General features: G+C 44.7%; 1 protein-coding gene across 1 annotated transcript; it reads right to left on the bottom strand.

The window, feature by feature from the left end:
• Positions 1–422: 422 nt before the first annotated feature.
• LOC137767643 (heterogeneous nuclear ribonucleoprotein A1-like) lies at positions 423–1,349 on the bottom strand. The gene has a single exon (XM_068548884.1). It carries the CDS (start codon positions 1,347–1,349, stop codon positions 423–425), a length of 927 nt encoding a protein of 308 aa, XP_068404985.1.
• Between the last annotated feature and the right edge of the window lie 20,741 nt (positions 1,350–22,090).

Here is a 22,090-nt window from a genome sequence, read left to right on the forward strand (position 1 = left end):
TGATCAGACTACTACATTTAGCAATCAACAGCATGGGTGCAAAAAAAAATCTACACTAAAACCCTTTGTTGGATATGTATATGTATAGCTGATTCACTTTGTTATGAAGCAGAAACTAACACACCATTGTAAAGCAATCATACTCCAATAAAGATGTAACAAAAAAACCCTCTTTTTTGAAATGCTTTCCACTTTCCACAGAACAGAAACTAAAATAACCTGTTATACAATTAGTCACAAATACAGTCCTCAAGGGGTTTTTTGCCCATACACATGAGTATTGTCTAAAACATGTCTTCTTTGTAGCAGCTAGGCCCTGCCACCACTGTGCTTGGCTGAGTTCACAAATCTGTTGTAGCCCGTAGCTTCCCTGTCACTTCTCTGGCTCTCCTCTCCTGCTAAGCTTTGCTTCCTGGCAGTAATTACAACCTCCTGCCACTGCCATAGCTACTGCTGCTGCTGGAACCACCATAGCTACCTTGGTTTTGTGGTTTGGCAAAGTATTGGCCTCCACCACCACAGGGGCCAGAACTTCTGCCTCCAAAGTTTCCTCCTTTCATGGGTCCAAAATTTGAAGATTGATTGTTGTAATTGCCAAAATCATAGTAGCTTCCGCCACCTCCAAAATTGCTTCCATCATTACCGAATCCATTATAGCCATCCCCACTGCCACCACAGCCACCACCACCACGGCTGCCACCAAAGCCAGCTCGACCACTGAAGTTTCCTCCACGACCACCACCAAAGTTTCCAGAACCACTTCCACCTCTTTGGCTGGATGAAGCACTAGCCATATCTTGCTGAGATGGGGCTTTCCTTACTTCACAGTTGTGGCCATTCACAGTGTGGTATTTCTGAATGACAGTCTTGTCTACAGAGTCATGGTCATCAAAGGTTACGAAAGCAAAGCCTCTCTTTTTGCCACTGCCTTGGTCAGTTATGATTTCAATCACTTCAATTTTCCCATACTGCTCAAAATAACCTCTTAGGTGATGTTCTTCAGTGTCTCCTTTAATGCCACCAAGAAAAATCTTTTTCACAGTTAAGTGGGCACCAGGTCTTTGAGAATCTTCTCTTGAGACGGCCCTCTTTGGTTTCCCAACTCTTCCACCCACCTCGTGTGGCCTTGCCTTCATGGCCGCATCCACCTCCTCCACAGTGGCATACGTCACAACCCCGAAGCCTCTGGAGCTCTTGGTGTTTGGATCCCTCATTACCACGCAATCTGTGAGCGCTCCCCACTGCTCACAATGGCTCCTCAGATTCTCATCGGTTGTTTCAAAGCTCAAACCTCCGAGGAAGAGCTTCCGCAGCTGTTCGGGCTCTTTGGGAGACTCTGACTTAGACATGACGGCTGTGGAGGGGGAGATGTCAACGATGCTTACACGGCAGCGTCCATAGGCAGAAAGCAAGACTCCGTTTTCTTTCTAAAACCCATCCCATCAATCAGACCCTCAATTCAGTTACACGCTTTCTTCCCAGAACTCATTAAATCATTCTTCCACTTTTGTTTCTTTTCTCATTTTCCCCTATCAGCCTCCCGCTCCGATTTTGAGATTCCTGTTTTCTTTTCACCTCCCACTGAAATAACTTCTTGGTTACGTGCAGCACTGTTCTTTCCAGAATTACTAAATCATGCTTCACTTTCGCTTCTTTCCTCCATTTCCCCCTCCTGCTCCCACCCTGATGGCATCAGTTTATTGACCTTGGGTCTGCTTGTGCTTTAAATCTTTAGTAGAGGAGAGGAGACTTGCCCATTTCCCCCCACGTGTTTAGTTAGCAGACTGGATTTGGTGACAGCTCAGACACTGCTGTGTGGCCTTTCGCGATGCTGTTTATATGTCCGTTTGTTCTTGGGTTGCTCAATAGGGGCCCCTTGCCAACATACTTTAGAAGGGGGCTGCTTGGGTATCTGACCTTTGTGTCACCCTGCCATTAGCCCACTCTTCACTCACGGGAAGGCAACTCACAGGTTTTATCCCAATCCCACACCCTCCATCCCTCCCATGCCACTCTCCATCCTATCACCATATGTCTCAGTCCTGTAAGCCCTGTTCAAAATCCAGCTTCATCTGGCCTGACCCTGTTTGACAACAACCATTTCCCAAATGAACCCGTCAGGCCTTTTGTGTACACCAGGCATTCTCAAGCTTCCATGGCAACTTGAACATGTGGATTTTTAGCTTTGAAAATGGTCTTAAGCACCATCTGCCATATTTTCTGTGTCTCTCAGGGTGAGTAGATGAGGGTATCAATGAAACAAAGTTAGCCAACAGGGCTTCCCTGGTGGCACAGTGGTTAAGAATCTGCCTGCCAATGAAGGGAACACAGGTTCGATCCCTGGTCCAGGAAGATCCCACATGCTGCGGAGCAACTAAGTCCGTGAGCCACAACTACTGAGCCCGCGTGCCACAACTACTGAAGCCTGTGCGCCTAGAGCCCGTGCTCCGCAACAAGAGAAGCCACCACAATGAGAAGCCCACGCACCACAACGAAGAGTAGCCCCCGCTCTCCGCAATTAGAGAGAGCCCACATGCAGCAACGAAGACCCAACGCAACCAAAAATAAATAAATAAATAAAATTGATTCTTTAAAAAAAAAAAGATACAATTGCCACTATCATATTGCTGCTTTGAATAAGTAACTGTGCCTTCATCTGTCAAATTCCAGATCTTGATCTCAGGCTTGATAAGTGACACAGAGGGATGCTTGGAGGCACTGAGGACACTTTATCCAGGAGAAGGCATGGTCGAGGCAGAGAAAGAAGCTGTCATCAGTGTCAAACATCTCAAAATATTTCACATAACAGGAGTTGGACATGTTCTCATCCCATGTTCTACGTGTACAGGAGAACTGATTTCAACTTAGGCTAAGGACACATTTGTAACAGTGGGACTGGGTTGCCTCAGACAATGGTTCCCCACAACAAGCAATGTCCAGGCCAATTGTGCTTTCCAGATGGCCTGCTATAAAAACAACTATCTACCATGACTGCACACTTCTCAAAGTACTTCATAAATATTACTTCATTTGACCCCTACCACAACTCCACACGTAGGTATTATAATGCCATCTCTCAGCTGAGGATCAGACAGGTTATATAACTTCCCCAAAGCCACACAGCAGAGCCAGGACTGGAACTCATTCACATCTACCTAAAAAGAAAGCCCAGGCTTTCCTCACCACACTGCACTCCCCACAGATGTGCAGGGACAGGGGTCCGCACTGGCAGAAGGCTGTAAGCTGTCAGCTGTGCAAGCCACTTTAAGTCCACCCCAGCCCTAAGCTTCGGAGCTCTCACACCCCTTTTCCATGCTGTGAAGTTTCTTTTGACTGCCATTTTTTCCTTGATTGTAGCTTACAGGACTCGTGCTTCAGACCTATGAGAGTCTCAGTGGTACACAGGTGCCCCAGGAGAGAATAACCTCCGTGCCCCCTCTGTTAGGTCCATGAATTAAATCTATTTGTGGCCTGTCCCCGTTCCTTCCATACTCTTGTAATCCTTGAAAGCACACATTGTTCAGTTCCTGAGAGGCATTCTCTTTCCCTGAGTAACACAGTTACTTTTTGTTCTTTTTCTTTGGAAAGTCATGTTATGTCAAACTCCCTCTCCCTCCCATCCCAGTAAATGAAACCTTAAAGACTGTCTACAGTGTCTTCATCAGTCTGTTTGTCATTAGTACAGGAGAGGCAGCAATAATAGCAGTAATCAAGAACAAGGACTCAGAGCACATGTGGTACCTAGCAGTGTACTAGGGGCTGTCTGTGTCTTGTCCAGCTTAATGCTTCCAAAATCCCCATGTTGCTGCTGATAAAGAAAGGGACACTTGAAAACCTACACACAGATGTTTATAACAGCTTTGTTTATAACTGCCAAAACGTGGAAGCAACCAAGATGCCCTTCGGTGGGTAAATGGATAAACAAGCTATGGCACGTCCAGATGATGGAATATTATTCAGTGCTAAAAAGCAATGAGCTATCCAGACATGGAGGAACCTTAAATGACTATTACTAAATGAAAGAAACCAATCTAAAAAGGCTATATGCTATAGGATTCCAACTACATAACATTCTGGAATAGGCAAAACTACAGAGATAGTAAATAGATCAGCGGTTCCCAGGTGAGGGGAGAGGGATGGATAGATAGAGCACAGAGGATTTTTACGGCAGTGAAAATACTCTGAATGATACTATAATGATAGGTACATGTCATTAGATGTTTGTCCAAACCCATAAAATGTACAACACCAAGAGCGAACCCTAATGTAAACTATGGACCTTGGGTGATAAGGATATGTCAATGTAGGTTCATCAATTACAATGAATGTACCGCTCCACTGGGGAATGTTGATAGTAAGAGAGGCTGTGCACGTGTGGGGTAGATGGGATATAAGGGAAATCTCTGAACCTCCTTCTCAATTGTGCTGTGAGCCTAAAACTACTCTAAAAAAGAAAGTCTATTTTTAAAAAGGAAGGAAAGAAGGAAGGAAGGGAGGAAGGAAGGAAGACACAGCTGGAGAGGTTAAGTGACCTGCCCGGGGTCACAGGCCAGTGATTGGCAGGGTTAGAATCTAGAGTCCAGTTCTGTCTGTCTCCATTGCCCATGCTTTCTAATGAGTCCGTGGAAACAAAGTGGCCCCTGACTTAGCTTTGCCTTTGAATGTCGGCCTTGCATGACCTCCCACACCATGGGCAGTTTCTCTTTCCAAGTCTCAAGACTGATTCTATGCAGAGAGCAAGGGGATCTCCCCATGGAGTGTCTCTCAAAGTGTCCATGTGACAGGCAAGAAAGGACTCACCTGACCCCACTCTATTGCGCAGAATAGAGCTGGCATTAGAGGCTGCCACCTTTCTGTCTGCTGATAATGCAAAAATTGAGGACGTTTGGGACTTAAAAGGAAATGCCGATTAATGAGAAACAGAAATTCAAACACCATAAATCAGGTGGCCTTCTATATGTTGAGGAAAAGAGTTAGGAAGATTAAGGTCAAGGCCAGAGCCAGATTAAGCCTGATTCGGGTGGAGGGCAGCATGGGGAGGGGGATCCTCACACTGGCCACATCAGGGGGCGTCCCAGAGCAGGTGGGCCAGTCATCCTTGCTGCCAGAGCTGAGTGAGGTCAGACTCAGAAAAACGTGGATATCTACACAATAGAGACAGCAAGCTTTCTTTCCTGGACAAATAATTTCTTCGGAATCAGGATAATTTTATCCATCACCTCTTAAGGGTAAGACATGAATGGTTTTCTTGTACCACCAGAGGAAATTCTTCTCAGAAGCTAGGTGCTTGCTGGGGAAACTATTTTATTAAGTGTTCTGGGTGAATATAATACTGATTTCAAACAACTATAGCTGAAGTCATCAACAAGTACAATGGTTATTGTATGCACAAGAATCAGGGCCATATTTTATCTCTAGGTAAAAACTATTTTTAAGGTATTTCATAAATCACCAGCAAGGTCAACCATACTAAACATTCCAGAACACACGGGGGAAATCTCTTGGGGCGTGCCCAGACCCCCAGGCTGCAGTGATTCATTGTTCTGACACTTCCTGCATGCTGCACGGAGCTGTCCCGTCGTCAGCAAGTCTGCAGGGTCTGCAGAAGGCAGGCTCACTTCACAGGCCCCACAGGTGGGGACGACACTGAGCTGCACACCTCCTGTCACTGCACAGAGTGACATCACCACTGGGCTCACCCCCTGCAGGCCCGCTGCTGTCTTCACACAGCAAGTGGGGACAAAAGCAACCCATGGAGTAATGGTGAGTACTACTCTACAGGGAGCATTTTGCACCCAGCCCATCATATGGTCAGTGCTCAGCAGTGATCAGGAACAGGGACACAGCCCCCATCACCAGGCCCAGGTGCATTAAGCAGTATGTTCAGCCCTGATGCTTGATATGGCTCATGAATAAATGAATGCACCCATGAATAATGAAACACTAATAAATGGAAAATTCCCTATTTTTGCAGATGAGGATGTTAAGAGTCAGAAAAATTGTATTTGTATCTGAACTGTATTCAGAAAAACTGAAAGCCTCCCTTGAGACAGGGGTAGCCAAGGAGATATAAGTGGAAGTTGTGAGTAGAACTTCTAGGAAAGCAGGTTAGAAGGGAGACTTGACAAGTGGCCTGAGCTTCTCTTGTTCTCGTCTTTCCTCTTTCTAGGTGTGAGGATACAGATGTGATGGCTGGAGTTCCAGCAGCCATCACAGACTCCTGAAGATGAAGTTGCAGGCTCAGGTTGACAGAACTTAGAGGACGTCTGTGTCCCCGATATCTGTGGAACCACCATGTTTTCCCTGGCACACATCTAACTTTTCACATGGCAGTGGGGAAACACCCTTCCATTTGACTTCAGCCATTATTAAGTTCGGTCTTTGTTACTAGTAGCCAAAGACATTTCCAACTGAAAAAATTCTATTGATTTCTCTCCTCCCAAACTCCTTGCCCCTTCTCAGCCTCCTTGCCAGGCCCTCCTCCTCTCCCTTCTCTAAACACTGGATTGATGTAGGGTTCAGGCCCAGGCCCTCTTCAAATCCCACAGCTTAAAATATCATCCACAAGCTAATGACACCCAAAGTGATATTAGTAGCTCAGACCTCCCCCCCAGGCTCCAGACATATCCAACTGCGTGGCTGGGTTTTCCCGGTTAGCATATCCAAAAGAGAACCTGAATATTCCTCACCAAGTAGCCTTCCACTCACCCATTCCTCCCCATTAATAACCTTGTGTTATTTTCTTTGTGACGTCATCACAATTTGAAAATCAGCTTATCAATTTCTAGTGCATTCTTTAGAATATGTACCTCATAAAAGCAGGAATTCTGTCTTCATCCCTGGCTTCTAAATCATGCCAGCTCAGAGACCATGCATCCATCAGGAATTCAAGAGCCAGGCCAGAACTTCCCTGGTGGCGCAGTGGTTAAGAATCCGCCTGCCAATGCAGGGGACACAGGTTCGAGCCCTGGGCCGGGAAGATCCCACAGGCCGCGGAGCAACTAAGCCTGTGCGCCGCAACTACTGAGCCTGTGCTCTCGAGCTTGCAAGCCACTACTATTGAAGCCTGCACGCCTAGAGCCCGTGCTCCACAACAAGAGAAGCCACTGCAGTGAGAAGCCCGCGCACCACAATGAAGAGTAGCCCCCGCTCACCGCAACTAGAGAAAGCCTGCGTGCAGCAACGAAGACCCAGCGCAGCCAAAAATAAATAAATTAATTTAAAAAATAAAATAAAATAATTAAAAGCCTTTATTTTAAAAAAAAAAAAAGAGCCAGGCCATTGTGACCAAGTGACAGTTTTTGTTTATTATGTATCTTTAGTCTTCATTCTGATTTCTGGCTTTTTCATCCAAATTGACAACATGCAGACATTTATCAATTGACCTCTCCATCCCAGAGTTCTTCCATTTGATTCTTCTCACAGTTATAACAGTATAAGGTTTAGCAAACTTTCAGAGCCCCTGCATATTAAAATGTTTTATTTTCTTAACATATAAAATTCAAATTGACGGTAATAAACATGATTTCTCTGAAAACTTAGAAGATGTTCCATTGTCTTCTAATTTCCTGCTGTTAATGAATAATCTAACATTATCCTGGTGTTTTGTTCCTTTCTGAGAAACATGTACTCTCAGATTGAATGCTTTTATATCTATTTTTAAAATCACTGATTAAATTAATAGAGTATATCTATGTTTGTTTTTGAGCAAGTTTACCTTAAATGTCATTATTGATTATTGTCTATGAATGAAGTATATTTTTTCCCAGCTCAGAAAACTTTTCAAACATTGTATCTTTGATTATTGCTTCTTCTGACTTGTTTATATTTCTTCCTCACAATAGCCATACAATTCAAAGGTCGATGTACTTTTATTAGGCTCTGTAACTATTGTATTTCTTATTATTATTTTCATCTCTTTGTCCTTTTTCAGTGAATTCTAGAAAAGGAACTTAAGTTTGCCCTCAACATTATAGCATTTTTCTGCTGGTTCAGTTCTTCCCTTACTGCCACTGATAGAGATTTTAGCTCTACTGTTGTATGCTTTTTGGAAGCCTTTTCCTAATATCACTGTTGTCCTTTTCATCTGAGCTCAGATCTCAGGCTGCTCTGCTGTCAGCAGCCTGATCTCTTCTAATAATTTCATATATTCTTATAGCTCACTAAGAACATGAAATACAGATCTTTAAATTACTTTTTATTTCCTCCTAAAAATAATTTTTTAAAAGTTGTGTTTTTCAAACGTATTCAGTGTATTCAGTTCAGAACTTTTTTATTGGTTCTCTAGTGGTTTGATTTTTTTGGTTGTTGTGTATTCATCTTCCACAAGACCTTGTTGACAGAAGACATGCAGCACAGTTTTACCATTTTTGCCCATCCTCTGATCCCCTCGTTCCCTGGAGAGCTAAAGTTGGAAGGCAAAGTTGGTTCACATCCCGTCCACATGGCAGTACCTTGGTGTCAGGCACTCACTTGGTGGGCTGAGAATGGTCAAGCTCTCCCACATACTTATGCCCTAGTAAGTATGCGGAGGGGCTTAATTTTCTTCCACCAGGTTCAATGCACAGAAGATGAATGGCTCTCTTGCTCCCTCAGCCCCAGCCAGCAGCATTGTACCTGTGAAAACCACACCTTTCAGGATTGTTGTGACATGCCCTGCCCTTTATCTCCCTCAGATTGCAATGGGCAGGGAGGTGGAGAGGGGGCAGGGTGCTATTCAATACTCCGCTGGGTTCAAGGACTTCTTCAGACCTTGGGGAGAAAGGGGTCACCAAGGCCTCTTCTCACCTCTGGCCAACTGAGCCACTAACAATGAAAATGTCATCAATTGTGCTTCTGACTCTGTCTCATTGTTGCTGAAGATAATGGAAATCCCTCCCAAGGCTAGCAATTGTTGATGGTGTTCCTGTGAGGTTTTTTGTGTTGTTTTGGTCATTTTCTGTACTCTCATGTGTATTTTAAGGACAAGTTGGAAGAGAGATTACTCAGGGCTGAACCAGCCTCAGGTCATAGCTAGCCTCATTCTCTTTGACTCTCTCATAACACAGAGCCCAGAAGCTGGCACACGGTAGGTTCTCAGGAAGTACAAACAAATTAAGAGTTTGGGCACAGAGAGATCAGCTCGGTGCTTTGTGACCACCTAGAGGGGTGGGACAGGGAGGGTGGGAAGGAGACGCAAGAGGGAGGGGATATGGGGATATATGTATACGTATAGCTGATTCACTTTGCTACACAGCAGAAACTAACGCAACATTGTAAAGCAATTATACTCCAATAAAGATGTTAAAAATAAAGAAAGAAAGAAAGAGTTTGGGCTGAAATGTTTGGGACCAGAAGCTGATCTGGGATCAGGCTGGGATCTAGATCAGGCATTGGGATGTATAACAGGTCCCAAGAGAGAAAGAGCAGTCAAAAGCCGTGTGAAGGCACAGACATGTCCTGGGTGGAAGGCAGGAGATGAGTCCAGCATATGAAGCAGGTTGCCGCGGATGAGTCAGCTGTGGGAAACAGGGGTCCAGGGCTCCGGGTGGGATTGATGTTGGGCCATCAGGGATTCTGAGGCCTCGCGTCTTCCTTCAGGGAGACTGTAGATAAAAGCTGAACTCAGAAGTGCCACCATTAAGCTGGATAGACCTCAGGGTCTTAAGATGAAAGACTCAGACCCCGTGGCCAAGCCCCCAAGACTCCTCCGCAACATTTCCACGCTTCAGTCTCCGTCCCCGCGAGCTCCTCAGCGTACAAGGACCTGAGGCTCCCATTCTTAGTGGGACCTCAAGACTTGCTTCCGGGAGGCCTGTTGTTCCAGACACTGGTCCTAGTTCTACCCAAGGCTCCTCTTTCTTCCTCCTCGAGATTGCTTCAGGATTGCTGAAGACGCCTACCTTTCTCAGTTCAGAAGGGCTGAGAGCATCAGGCCAGGGAAGGGCTGAAGGAAGTCCCTCCATTCCCCTTGCCCAGGTCATTAGGGGAAAAAAGCAAGGAGAGCTGAGGAAGAGCAGAAAAGTGAGGGATGCCATCAAAGTGCTGCAGAACCAGCTACTACGCCAAGAACTGCTGCCAGCCTCCCTGTCCCAACACGCATGTACAATCACGCCTGGACCACCCTCCCTTTTCTGCCCTGGAGGATGAGGCCTTGGCAAAAAATACTGCCCCACCCCAGATCTACTCTGGAAAGGTGCCAGCAAACCTGCCACGGGTGGAGAGCAGCCAGCTCTCCAGGACCCCAGCCCACGGGTGGCAGTGTCTGTCAGAGCTCAAACACTGCCCTCGTCCCACCTTCTACAGCAGTCAGGACAGAAGGATTCTGCACGTGTTTTCACGAAAGAATCATTCTTTCCTGGGGCATTTCCAACTGCAACTAGTTATTCTACAGCACAGTCCACATACGCATTACAGGGAAGTGATATATCATGCCTGAAGCAGCGAAAGTGACTTCGGGGAGCGCTGGAAGGCTCCAGCTCAAAAAGTGGGTGAAAGCTAAAGATGTGGGCAGGTGGGGAGGTAGGTGGATTCACCTGCAAACACACACCTTCTGTGTTTCATCTTCCCCTCCTCCATGCACACCCCATGTCAGCAACGCACATCTACATTAGATAAACGGTAACTTCCTACAGTGTCAGATGTTGCAGAAGCTCCAAGACAGAAGTTCAAATTCATATTTTAAAAGAAGAAAAAAACTGCTCATCTTCCTTTTTTAAAACCAAAGAATTGTCCCGCCCATCAAAAGTGGGAGAAAAGAAGCTTAAAGTACAAATAGAGCCAAAAAAAAAATTGTTAGTAGAGGCAAAAAAGGATTAGATAATGTCTCTAATATTAATATTACTAAAAGTATTTAATTTAAAGTTAAGTAAGTCACTGAACTGAATATACACCTGGGCATAATCCTAGGCTTTGTAAACTAGCAGCAATGTGCTGCTGGTGTGCTCCTGACTTTCTCCTCACTGCCTTCTAGTTACTATATAAAGTGGTGTGTCCATGGTTAACTTATTTATGGTGAGCAAATTTGTTGACACCCTTTTTTTCCTCTCTCTCTTTCTCTAAGACTCTAGTGAGGCCAAAATAGGCTAACCTTAAAGGGTTAAGTCATTTCCATTAAGTTCAGGCTATTTAGAAAGTGACTTAGTTGTCAAAGGAAAACCTGGTTAAATAAGTAGAATGGTAATTAGCCACACAGCACATTATTTTTAAAAAATAGGAATTCCCTGGTGGTCCAGTGGTTAGGACTCTGCACTTTCACTGCAGGGGGCGTGGGTTCGACCCCTGGTGGGTGAACTAAGACCCCCCAAGCCAAGCAGCACAGCCAATAATAATAATAATAATAATAATAATCTTAAAATAATAAAAAATAATAAACTGGTGTGCTATTTCTTCCATTAGCACAAAGTTCAGCCTGCATCCCTGCCTGCTCAAGATATTTTAATGACAACGTCCAAACCCCGGCTTCTTGCCCTCAAGACCTTCTGGATGTAGCTCAGCCCATTTTTCTCATCTACCTCCTGCTGGTCCCTTCTGTCCAGGTAGCTTGAAGCATGACCCGCACTGGAACTGCCTGACCCCGTGCTTTGGTCACACCACGCACCACCATTGCCCTTCTCTTACCCTGAGGCTTTTGTCAAAATCCCACCCAACCTTCAAGGACAGCTTAAAATCCATCTTCTCCAGGAAGCTGTGCCTGAGCCTCAGCCAGGGGAAATCTCCCTGCAAACTGGTTCCCTGGCACATCCTCAGACTCTCTTACAGTCATCTGTGGACAGGTCACCCTCCCTTGGAGACCGCTAGCTCCTCAAGGGCAGCAACAGTCCCTCAGCACCTTGCACTGTTCCTGGAACCCAGACTCGCAACAATTTTAAGGGTTACTAGCGTGGGTGATTTACAAGCTCTCCAACTGTGTGATCTGGCCTCATGAATTTGTTCTGGCACAAGGAATTTGCTTAACACTTTTATGATCAACAGAGAAAACAGAGGAAGGAAAGAGGAGCAAAGAAGAGGAAGGGGAAGGATACAAAGAGATGCCTTGGAGAAACAGGTGTATTGAACTCCTCACCCGTGGTTCCCGGAATCCTGGAAATTTTGAGGGAAAATTTGCCTGAAAGGATTGACAATAAGCTCTTCCTCTTCCGAGTAACAGCTTCTACAAAAATCTGTTTGAAAACAAACTCCTACCTGGCTGTCAGCTTTATATATGTAGTTAGACAGAACAAGGCACTACTCAAAATTCCTCTCTATTCACAAAAAAACTTCTTACTAAGCTAATGAAAAGTAAAAAGCTGAGTGTCTTGGGGAGTCTGAAGTTGGAGAGATGGTCCTGAGTGGACGTGAAGGCCAGCTGTGCAGGGATGTGAGAAGGAGGGCAGAAGCAGGAGCAGGCAAGATGGGCAAGGCTGGGGTGCAGGCATCCAGGCCAGTGGCTCCACACCCTCGCTATAAGGCAGCAGAAATCAAAAGGTGCTTGCTGTGTGTGGACCTACAGAAACCAGTGGTGAGGGCTTCCCTGCCCATGTGCATGGCAGAGCAGAAAAGCTGTCACAAACACAGGGCCATGGCTACAGAGGGCAGCAGGGCTCATAGACATGGCAGGGTATTTATCGCAGCCTGAAGAGTTGAGCTTTGGGCCAATTACATCAACATACCAACATTTTCAAGGGACAGCAGGGGTCTCAGCTTTCATTCATTTACACACACACACATACACACACACACACACACACAGGCTTAGCACAATGCTGGGGACCAAGCAGGTGCTCTGTGTGTTTATTTGGGTCAAACTGAGTTGAGCCGAAATGACAAGTGGCTGGTGCTGCCACCGGAGCCTAGCAGAAGCTTCTCTAGATAACAGGGTGCCCTCTACCCACCATGTGCTGATTCTTCCCAAGCTTTACACACCACCAAGGCGGGCCAGCGGCTCTGTGGGGCCAGCCTCTCTAAGCAGGGAGGTGGCCACCTGTGACCCAGGGAGGACCTGAGTCACAGCAGAATCGATCTGTGCCCCGCTGGGTGCAACCTCTCCCGAGCAGGGCCTGATACACACATGCTCACAGAGAGGGCTCTATGCCTGTCGGTTTGGATCTCATGAGTCCATTTGGAGGATGATTAAAAAGGGGAGGGAACAAATGTAAAATAGATAGCTAGGGGGAAGCAGCTGCATAGCACAGGGAGATCAGCTCAGTGCTTTGTGACCACCTCACAAAGGGAGGTGGGAGGGAGACGCAAGAGGGAGGAGATATGGGGATATATGTATATGTATAGCTGATTCACTTTGTTATACAGCAGAAACTAACACACCATTGTAAAGCAATTATACTCCAATAAAGATGTTAAAAAATGTTAAAAAAAAAGGGGGAGGGAAGGATGACACGTTAAATAATGTAGAAAATGGAGTCTTGTTTACTTTAGAGATGGAGAAGACAGCTTGCCAATAAAACACAGCTTTCCATTTCCCTCTAGAATTCTGTTATTAAAAATAATCTGCAATGAACTCCTAGCACCTCTCTCACAAAGCCTTCCAAAAGCTTTAAAAATAATAATAATAAAGCATGCTCAGGAAGAGCAAAATGCATTCCAGCACGACAGCTGGACCAAACTGCCTCCTGCTTGGCTGGGGGGGAGCGGGAAGGACAGCAGCTGGCGGCTTCATAAACTAAGCACATTAAGGACAAAATTAGTAAATGTAAGTAAAGGAATGTTGTTCCTCCAGCTCTTCAGATACACCACAAACACAGTCTAAACATAAACACTAATTCAGCTCATATATCCTCTCATATACACACAAGCACCACAGAGACACACATACACAAATGCAGACCCACAAAAACACAAGCAGAGCACATCCTGACATGTAAGACATACAAAGCACACGTTTTTTCACACATGGACACAACACAAAAGCAGCATATGTACACACACTTGGAAGTAAATACGCAAACACTCTTCAATTGACTTCAGTGTTAAACTCAAGTGCTGAGGCCTTGCAGGTCTCTGTGAATGGCATGGGGGTGGGGCGGGAGAGAGGGTCAGATTCTGAGCAGAATCACATGGAGACGGTTCTGGGCAGAGGGAGTCTTTTACATAATCCTCTGGCCTGAAACGGTGAAACAATGATGTCTCGTTCGTTGAGCACCATGGAAAATGAAGCCTTGTGGATTTCCGCCTCTCCTTTCCCACCCTGCTCTGAAGAATGCTTGGGTTCAAAGGGTGCACAACAGTATCTCAGGGTCCCCATGGAGGGGCACACCCTGATCCCTTCCCTGAAAAGCACCCATCATTCAGATCCCCTGAGTGAGCCTGTGGTGGCCCAATCCTGTTCAGGTGGAGAAATGAGACATTGTTTAGTAACCTTCAATGCCCCCCATTTTAAAGTCAATAATGTTACAAAATGTTCTTTTAAAAAGTTGAGGGGCTTCCCTGGTGGCGCAGTGGTTGAGAGTCTGCCTGCCGATGCAGGGGACACGGGTTCGAGCCCTGGTCCGGGAAGATCCCACATGCCGCGGAGCAACTAAGCCCGTGCGCCACAACTACTGAGCCTGCGCGTCTGGAGCCATGCTCCGCAACGAGAGGCCGCAACAGTGAGAGGCCCGCGCACCGCGATGAAGAGTGGCCCCCACTCGCCACAACTGGAGAAAGCCCTCACACAGAAATGAAGACCCAACACAGCAAAAAAAAAAAAAAAAAAAAAGAGTATTGGATGGATAGATCATATGTTTAAAAAAACAAACAAACAAACAAACAAAGTTGAATATCATGACTCTGAGAAAGAAATACACTTTGTAGGATGTAGCTGGCAGGGTGTGCATTTGTCTTTCTTTGCCCCACAGCCCTACTCTCTTCCTGGTAAGGACACCTGCATTCCTTGAGGATGGGCCACTGGGGACACATGAGCAGTTTCTGCTACTCTGGGTGCAGGGATCGGTGTCCCAGTGAGCTCGGGGCCGCAGCCTGGCCGATCAGAATCCTGCCCTATGGCTTTGTGTTGGGACCCGGGAAAGGGACACTCTCTCTCTCCTCCAGATTTGCTAACATGGATGACAGGAGCCTGGTCATCTGTGGCCATGCTCTCCCTTCCCCACTGGAGGGAGAGGGGAAGGCAGCACAGAGAGTGGAGCACAGAGGTGGCCCGGGAGGAGGGAGCATGAGCGGTGACTTTGCTGAGGGCAGCTAGCTTGAGCTAAGTGCTGATCAACACAGATAAAGTCACGTCTAGAAAACCGACTCCGTTAAACTCAAATCTTATTATCACATTTCACATGGACATGAAAACCTCTCAGAGAGCAGCAGCTATGTGCACTGGAGGTGAATTCGGGATTTTCAGGCATTGGAGAAATTCTTTTGTCAGGAGAAACCAATGTGAGGAAGGCAAAAGGGCAGATGCTCAAAGTGGGGCTGGCCCCTGGGAGCCCTGAAATAAAATATGACGCACTTCTCCCAAATAGTGACAGCCAGTCTCCTCAGAGGCTGGACAGTCACATCAGCAAGGGCCTCCTGCAGCTGGGTCACACTGCGGCCACTGAGCCCGCAGAGACGGGTGGGGGTGACCACTGGGGAAAACACAGGCGCCACACAGGCAGGCAAGGCAGAGCCTCCCGCTTGGCCCACTGGGGGATTTGTTTGTATGGGGGCATTTCTCTTCTGCTGCTTTAAAATATAACACATAATAAGATTCACATTCTAAAAGGTGTGTTTTTTAACTAAAAAATAATAGATCAGTGAAATCATGGGCTATGTCCACCCCACATTGTAGACTGAACATGAAGCTTTTGTACATCTTTATTTCTAGATGTTTAAATTCAAAATAAATCAAAACAAAATGTTCTCGGCTTAATGTAATTTTACCCATACAATAGGTTCCTTTCTTGAAATCAACTGTCATTAAACTTTATAGGAAATTCTCCCTCTATTATAAATGGAAAGGCCAAGTGTGAATGATATTATTTTTCTTTTGGAAATATTTGCTGCATTGTAGAAAAGTGTGTTGAGAGCCTTTCAATTTATCTGGAATAACCGGATGAGTTAGAATTGACTTTCTTCAACACTTTAAAGACTGAGCCTAGAGAATCAATGCCTACATACACACACACACACACACACACACGTACACGCACACACGCACACACACAGCCCTGTGCTAGATGCCATGGGGAAATTAAAAATTAATAAGATGGAGGGGGCGTTCAAGATGGCGGAAGAGTAAGACATGGAGATCACCTTCCTCCTCACAAATACATCAGAAATACATCTACATGTGGAACAACTCCTACAGAACACCTATTGAACACTGGCAGAAGACCTCAGACCTCCCAAAAGGCAAGAAACTCCCCACATAACTGGGTATGGCAAAAGAAAAACGACAAAACAGAGACAAAAGAATAGGGATGGGACCTGCACCTCTGGGAGGGAGCTGTGAAGGAAGAAAGGTATCCACACACTAGGAAGCCCCCTCGCGGGTGGAGACTGCGGGAGGCAGAGGGGTGGAAACTTCGGAGCCACAGGGGAGAGCGCAGCAACAGGGGTGCAGAGGGCAAAGCGGAGAGATTCCCGCACAGAGGATCGGTGCTGACCAGCACTCACCAGCCCGAGAGGCTTGTCTGCTCACCCGCCGGGGCGGGTGGAGGCTGGGGCCTGAGACTCAGGCTTCGGAAGTCAGATCCCAGGGAGAGGACTGGGGTTGGCTGCGTGAACACAGCCTGAAGGGGGCTAGTGCGCCACAGCTAGCCAGGAGGAAGTCCGGGAAAAAGTCTGGAGTGGCCAAAGAGGCAAGAGACTTTTTCTTGCCTCTTTGTTTCGTGGTGCGCGGGGAGGAGAGGGGATTCAGAGCACCGCCTAAACGAGCTCCAGAGACGGGCACGAGCCACAGCTATCAGTGCGGACCCCAGAGACGGGCATGAGATGCTAAGGCTGCTGCTACAGCCACCAAGAAGCCTGTGTGCCAGCACAGGTCACTATCCACACCTCCCCTCCTGGGAGACTGTTCAGCCCGCCACTGCCAGGGTCCTGTGATCCAGGGACAACTTCCCCGGGAGAACGCACGGCGCACCTCAGGATGTTGCAACGTCACGCCAGCCTCTGTCACTGCAGGCTCGCCCCGCATTCCGTACCCCTCCCTCCCCACGGACTGGGTGACCCAGAACCCCCGAATCAGCTGCCACTTTAACCCCGTTCTGTCTGAGCGAAGAACTGACGCCCTCAGGCGACCTACATGCAGAGACGGGGCCAAATCCAAAGCTGAACCCTGGGAGCTGTGGAAACAAAGAAGAGAAAGGGAAATTTCTCCCAGCAGCCTCAGGAGCAGTGGATTAAATCTCCACAATCAACTTAATGTACCCTGCATCTGTGGAATACCTGAATAGACAAGAAATCATCCCCAATTGAGAGGGTGGACTTTGGGAGCAACGATATTTTTTTTCCTCCTTTTTCTCTTTTTGTGAGTGTGTATGTATATGCTTCTGCATGTGATTTTCTCTGTATAGCTTTGCTTTTACCATTTGTCCTAGGGTTCTATCTGTCCAGTTTGTTTGTTGTGTGTTTTGTTTTGTTTTTTTAGTATAGTTTTTAGCACTTGTTATCATTGGTGGATTTGTTTTTTGGTTTGGTTGCTCTGTTCTTTCTTTTTTTTATTACTTTTTAATTTTCTTTTAATTTTTAATACTTATTTTTATTATTTTAATAACTTTATTTTGTTTTATTTCCTTTCTTCCTTCCTCCCTCCCTCCCTCCTTCTCTCTCTCTCTTTCTCTCTCTCTCTCTTTCTTTCTTTCTTTCTTTTTCTTGCTCCCTTTTATTCTGAGCTGTGTGTACGACAGGGTCTTGGTGCTCTGGCCAGGTGTAAGGCCTGTGCCTCTGAGGTGGGAGAGTTGAGTTCAGGACATTGGTCCACCAGAGACCTCCCAGCTCCACGTAATATCAAACAGCGAAAATCTCCCAGAGACCTCCATCTCAACGCCAAGACCCACCTCCACTCAACGACCAGCAAGCTACAGTACTGGACACCCGATGCCAAACAACTAGCAAGACAGGAACACAACCCCCCACTAGCAGAAAGGCTGCCTAAAATCATAATAAGGTCACAGGCACCCCAAAACACACCACCGGACACGGACCTGCCCACCAGAAAGACAAGATCCAGCCTCATCCACCAGAACAGAGGCACTAGTCCCCTCCATCAGGAAGTCTACACAACCCACTGAACCAACCTTACCCCTGGGGGCAGACACCAAAAACAACAAGAACTACGAACCTGCAGCCTGCGAAAAGGAGACCCAAAACACAGTAAGTGAAGCAACATGAGAAGACAGAGAAACACAAAGCAGATGAAGGAGCAAGGTAAAAACCCACCAGACCAAACAAATGAAGAGGAAATAGGCAGTCTACCTGAAAAAGAATTCAGAGTAATGAAAGTAAAGGTATCCAAAATCTTGGAAATAGAATGGAGAAAACACAAGAAACGTTTAACAAGGACCTAGAAGAACTAAAGAGCAAACAAACAATGATGAACAACACAAAAAATGAAATTAAAAAATCTCTAGAAGAAATCAATAGCAGAATAACGGAGGCAGAAGAATGGATACGTGACCTGGAAGATAAAAGAGTGGAAATAACTACTGCAGAGCAGATAAAGAAAAAAGAATGAAAAGAATTGAGGACAGTCTCAGAGACCTCTGGGACAACCTTAAACATACCAACATTCAAATTATAGGGGTCCGAGAAGAAGAAGAGAAAAAGAAAGGGACTGAGAAAACATTTGAAGAGATTATACTAAAAAAACTTCCCTAACATGGGAAAGGAAATAGTTAATCAAGTCCAGGCAGCACAGAGAGTCCCATACAGGATAAATCCAAGGAGAAACACGCCAAGACACATATTACTCAAACTATCAAAAATTAAATACAAAGAAAAAATATTAAAAGCAGCAGGGGAAAAACAACAAATAACATACAAGGGAATCCCCATAAGGTTAACATCTGATATTTCATCAGAAACTCTGCAAACCAGAAGGGAGTGGCAGGACATATTTAAAGTGATGAAAGGCAAAAACTTACAACCAAGATTACTCTACCCAGCAAGGATCTCATTCAGATTCAACAGAGAAATTAAAACCTTTACAGACAAGCAAAAGCTAAGAGAATTCAGCACCACCAAACCAGCTTTACAACAAATGCTAAAGGAACTTCTCTAGGCAGGAAACACAAGAGCAGGAAAAGACCTACGACAACGAACCCAAAACAATTAAGAAAATAGTAATAGGGAGAGGGCAGAGAGCAGAAGGAAGAAGAACTACTATCCTGCAGCCTGTGAAACAAAAACCACATTCACAGAAAGACAGACAAGATGAAAAGGCAGAGGGCTATGTACCAGATGAAGGAAAAAGATAAAACCCCAGAAAAACAACTAAATGAAGTGGAGATAGGCAACCTTCCAGAAAAAGAATTCAGAATAATGATAGTGAAGATGGACCAGAACCTCGGAAAAAGAATGGAGGCAAAGATCGAGAAGATGCAAGAAATGTTTAACAAAGACCTAGAAGAATTAAAGGACAAACAAACAGAGATGAATAATACAATAACTGAAATGAAAACTACACTAGAAGGAATCAATAGCAGAATAACTGAGGCAGAAGAACAGATAAGTGACCTGGAAGACAGAATGGTGGAATTCACTGCTGCAGAACAGAATAAAGAAAAAAGAATGAAAAGAAATGAAGACAGCCTAAGAGACCTCTGGGACAACATTAAACGCAACAACATTCGCATTATAGGGGTCCCAGAAGGAGAAGAGAGAGAGAAAGGACCCGAGAAAATATTTGAAGAGATTATAGTCGAAAAATTCCCAAACATGGGACAGGAAATAGCCATCCAAGTCCAGGAAGCACAGAGAGTCCCATACAGGATAAACCCAAGGAGAAACACACCAAGACACATAGTAATAAAATTGGCAAAAATTAAAGGCAAAGAAAAATTATTGAAAGCAGCAAGGGAAAAATGACAAATAACATACAAGGGAACTCCCATAAGGTTAACAGCTGATTACTCAGCAGAAACTCTACAAGCCAGAAGGGAGTGGCATGATATACTTAAAGTGATGAAAGGGAAGAAACTACAACCAAGATTACTCTACCCGGCAAGGATCTCATTCAGATTCGATGGAAAAATCAAAAGCTTTACACACAAGCAAAGGCTGAGAATTCAGCACCATCAAACCAGCTCTACAAAAAATGCTAAAGGAACTTCTCTAAGTGGGAAACACAAGAGAAGAAAAGGACGTACAAAAACAAACCCAAAACAATTAAGAAAATGGTCATAGGAACATACATATCGATAATTACCTTAAACGTGAATGGATTAAATGCTCCAACCAAAAGACACAGGCTTGCTGAATGGATACAAAAACAAGACCCATATATATGCTGTCTATAAGAGACCCACTTCAGACCTAGGGACACATACAGACTGAAAGTGAGGGGATGGAAAAAGATATTCCATGCAAATGGAAATCAAAAGAAAGCTGGAGTAGCAATACTCATATCAGATAAAATAGACTTTAAAGAATGTTACAAGAGACAAGGAAGGACACTACATAATGATCAAAGGATCAATTGAGGAAGAAGATATAACAATTATAAATGTTTATGCACCCAACATAGGAGCACCTCAATACATAAGGTAACTGCTAACAGCTTTAAAAGAGGAAATCGACAGTAACACAATAATAATGGGGGATTTTAACACCTCACTTACACCAATGGACAGATCATCCAAAATGAAAATAAATAAGGAAACAGAAGCTTTAAATGACACAACAGACCAGATAGATTTAATTGATATTTATAGGACATTCCATCCAAAAACAGCACATTACACTTTCTTCTCAAGTGCATGCAAAACATTCTCCAGGATAGATCACATCTTGGATCACAAATCAAGCCTCAGTAAATTTAAGAAAATTGAAATCATATCAAGCATCTTTTCTGACCACAACGCTATAAGATTAGGTATGAATTACAGGGAAAAAAAATGTAAAAAACACAATCACATGGAGGCTAAACAATACTTTACTAAATAACCAAGAGATCACTGAAGAAGTCAAAGAGGAAATCAAAAAATACCTACAGACAAATGACAATGAAAACACAACGATCCAAAACGTATGCGATGCAGCAAAAGCAGTTGTAAGAGGGAAGTTTACAGCTATACAAGCCTACCTCAAGAAACAAGAAACATCTCAAATAAACAATCTAACCTTACACCTAAAGGAACTAGAGAAAGAAGAACAAACAAAACCCAAAGTTACCAGAAGGAAAGAAATCATAAAGATCAGAGCAGAAATAAATGAAACAGAAACAAAGAAAACAATAGCAAAGATCAATAAAACTAAAAGCTGGTTCTTTGAGAAGATAAACAAAATTGAGAAACCATTAGCCAAACTCATCAAGAAAAAGAGGGAGAGGACTCAAATCAATAAAATTAGAAATGAAAAAGGAGAAGTTACAACAGACACTGCAGAAATACAAAGCATCCTAAGAGACTACTACAAGCAACTCTATGCCAATAAAATGGACAACCTGGAAGAAATGGACAAATTCTTAGAAAGGTATAACCTTCCAAGACTGAACCAGGAAGAAACAGAAAATATGAACAGACCAATCACAAGTAATGAAATTGAAACTGTGATTAAAAATCTTCCAACAAACAAAAGTCCAGGACCAGATGGCTTCACAGGTGAATTCTATCAAACATTTAGAGAAGAGCTAACACCCATCCTTCTCAAACTCTTCCAGAAAACTGCACAGGAAGGAACACTCCCCAACTCATTCTATGAGGCCACCATCACCCTGATACCAAAACCAGACAAAGATACTACAAAAAAAGAAAATTACAGACCAATATCACTGATGACTATAGATGCAAAAATCCTCAACAAAATACTAGCAAACAGAATCCAACAACACATGAAAAGGATCATACAACATGATCAAGTGGGGTTTATCCCAGGGATGCAAGGATTCTTCAATATACGCAAATCAATCAATGTGATACACCATATTAACAAATTGAAGAAGAAAAACCATATGATCGTCTCAATAGATGCAGAAAAAGCTTTTGAC

Source organism: Eschrichtius robustus, chromosome 7, assembly GCF_028021215.1.
Source record: "Eschrichtius robustus isolate mEscRob2 chromosome 7, mEscRob2.pri, whole genome shotgun sequence".
NCBI lineage: Eukaryota > Metazoa > Chordata > Mammalia > Artiodactyla > Eschrichtiidae > Eschrichtius > Eschrichtius robustus.

What these genes read in the sequence shown, in the direction of transcription:
- LOC137767643 (XM_068548884.1), bottom strand. Translation starts at nt 1,349, where the DNA reads ATGTCTAAGTCAGAGTCTCCCAAAGAGCCCGAACAGCTGCGGAAGCTC.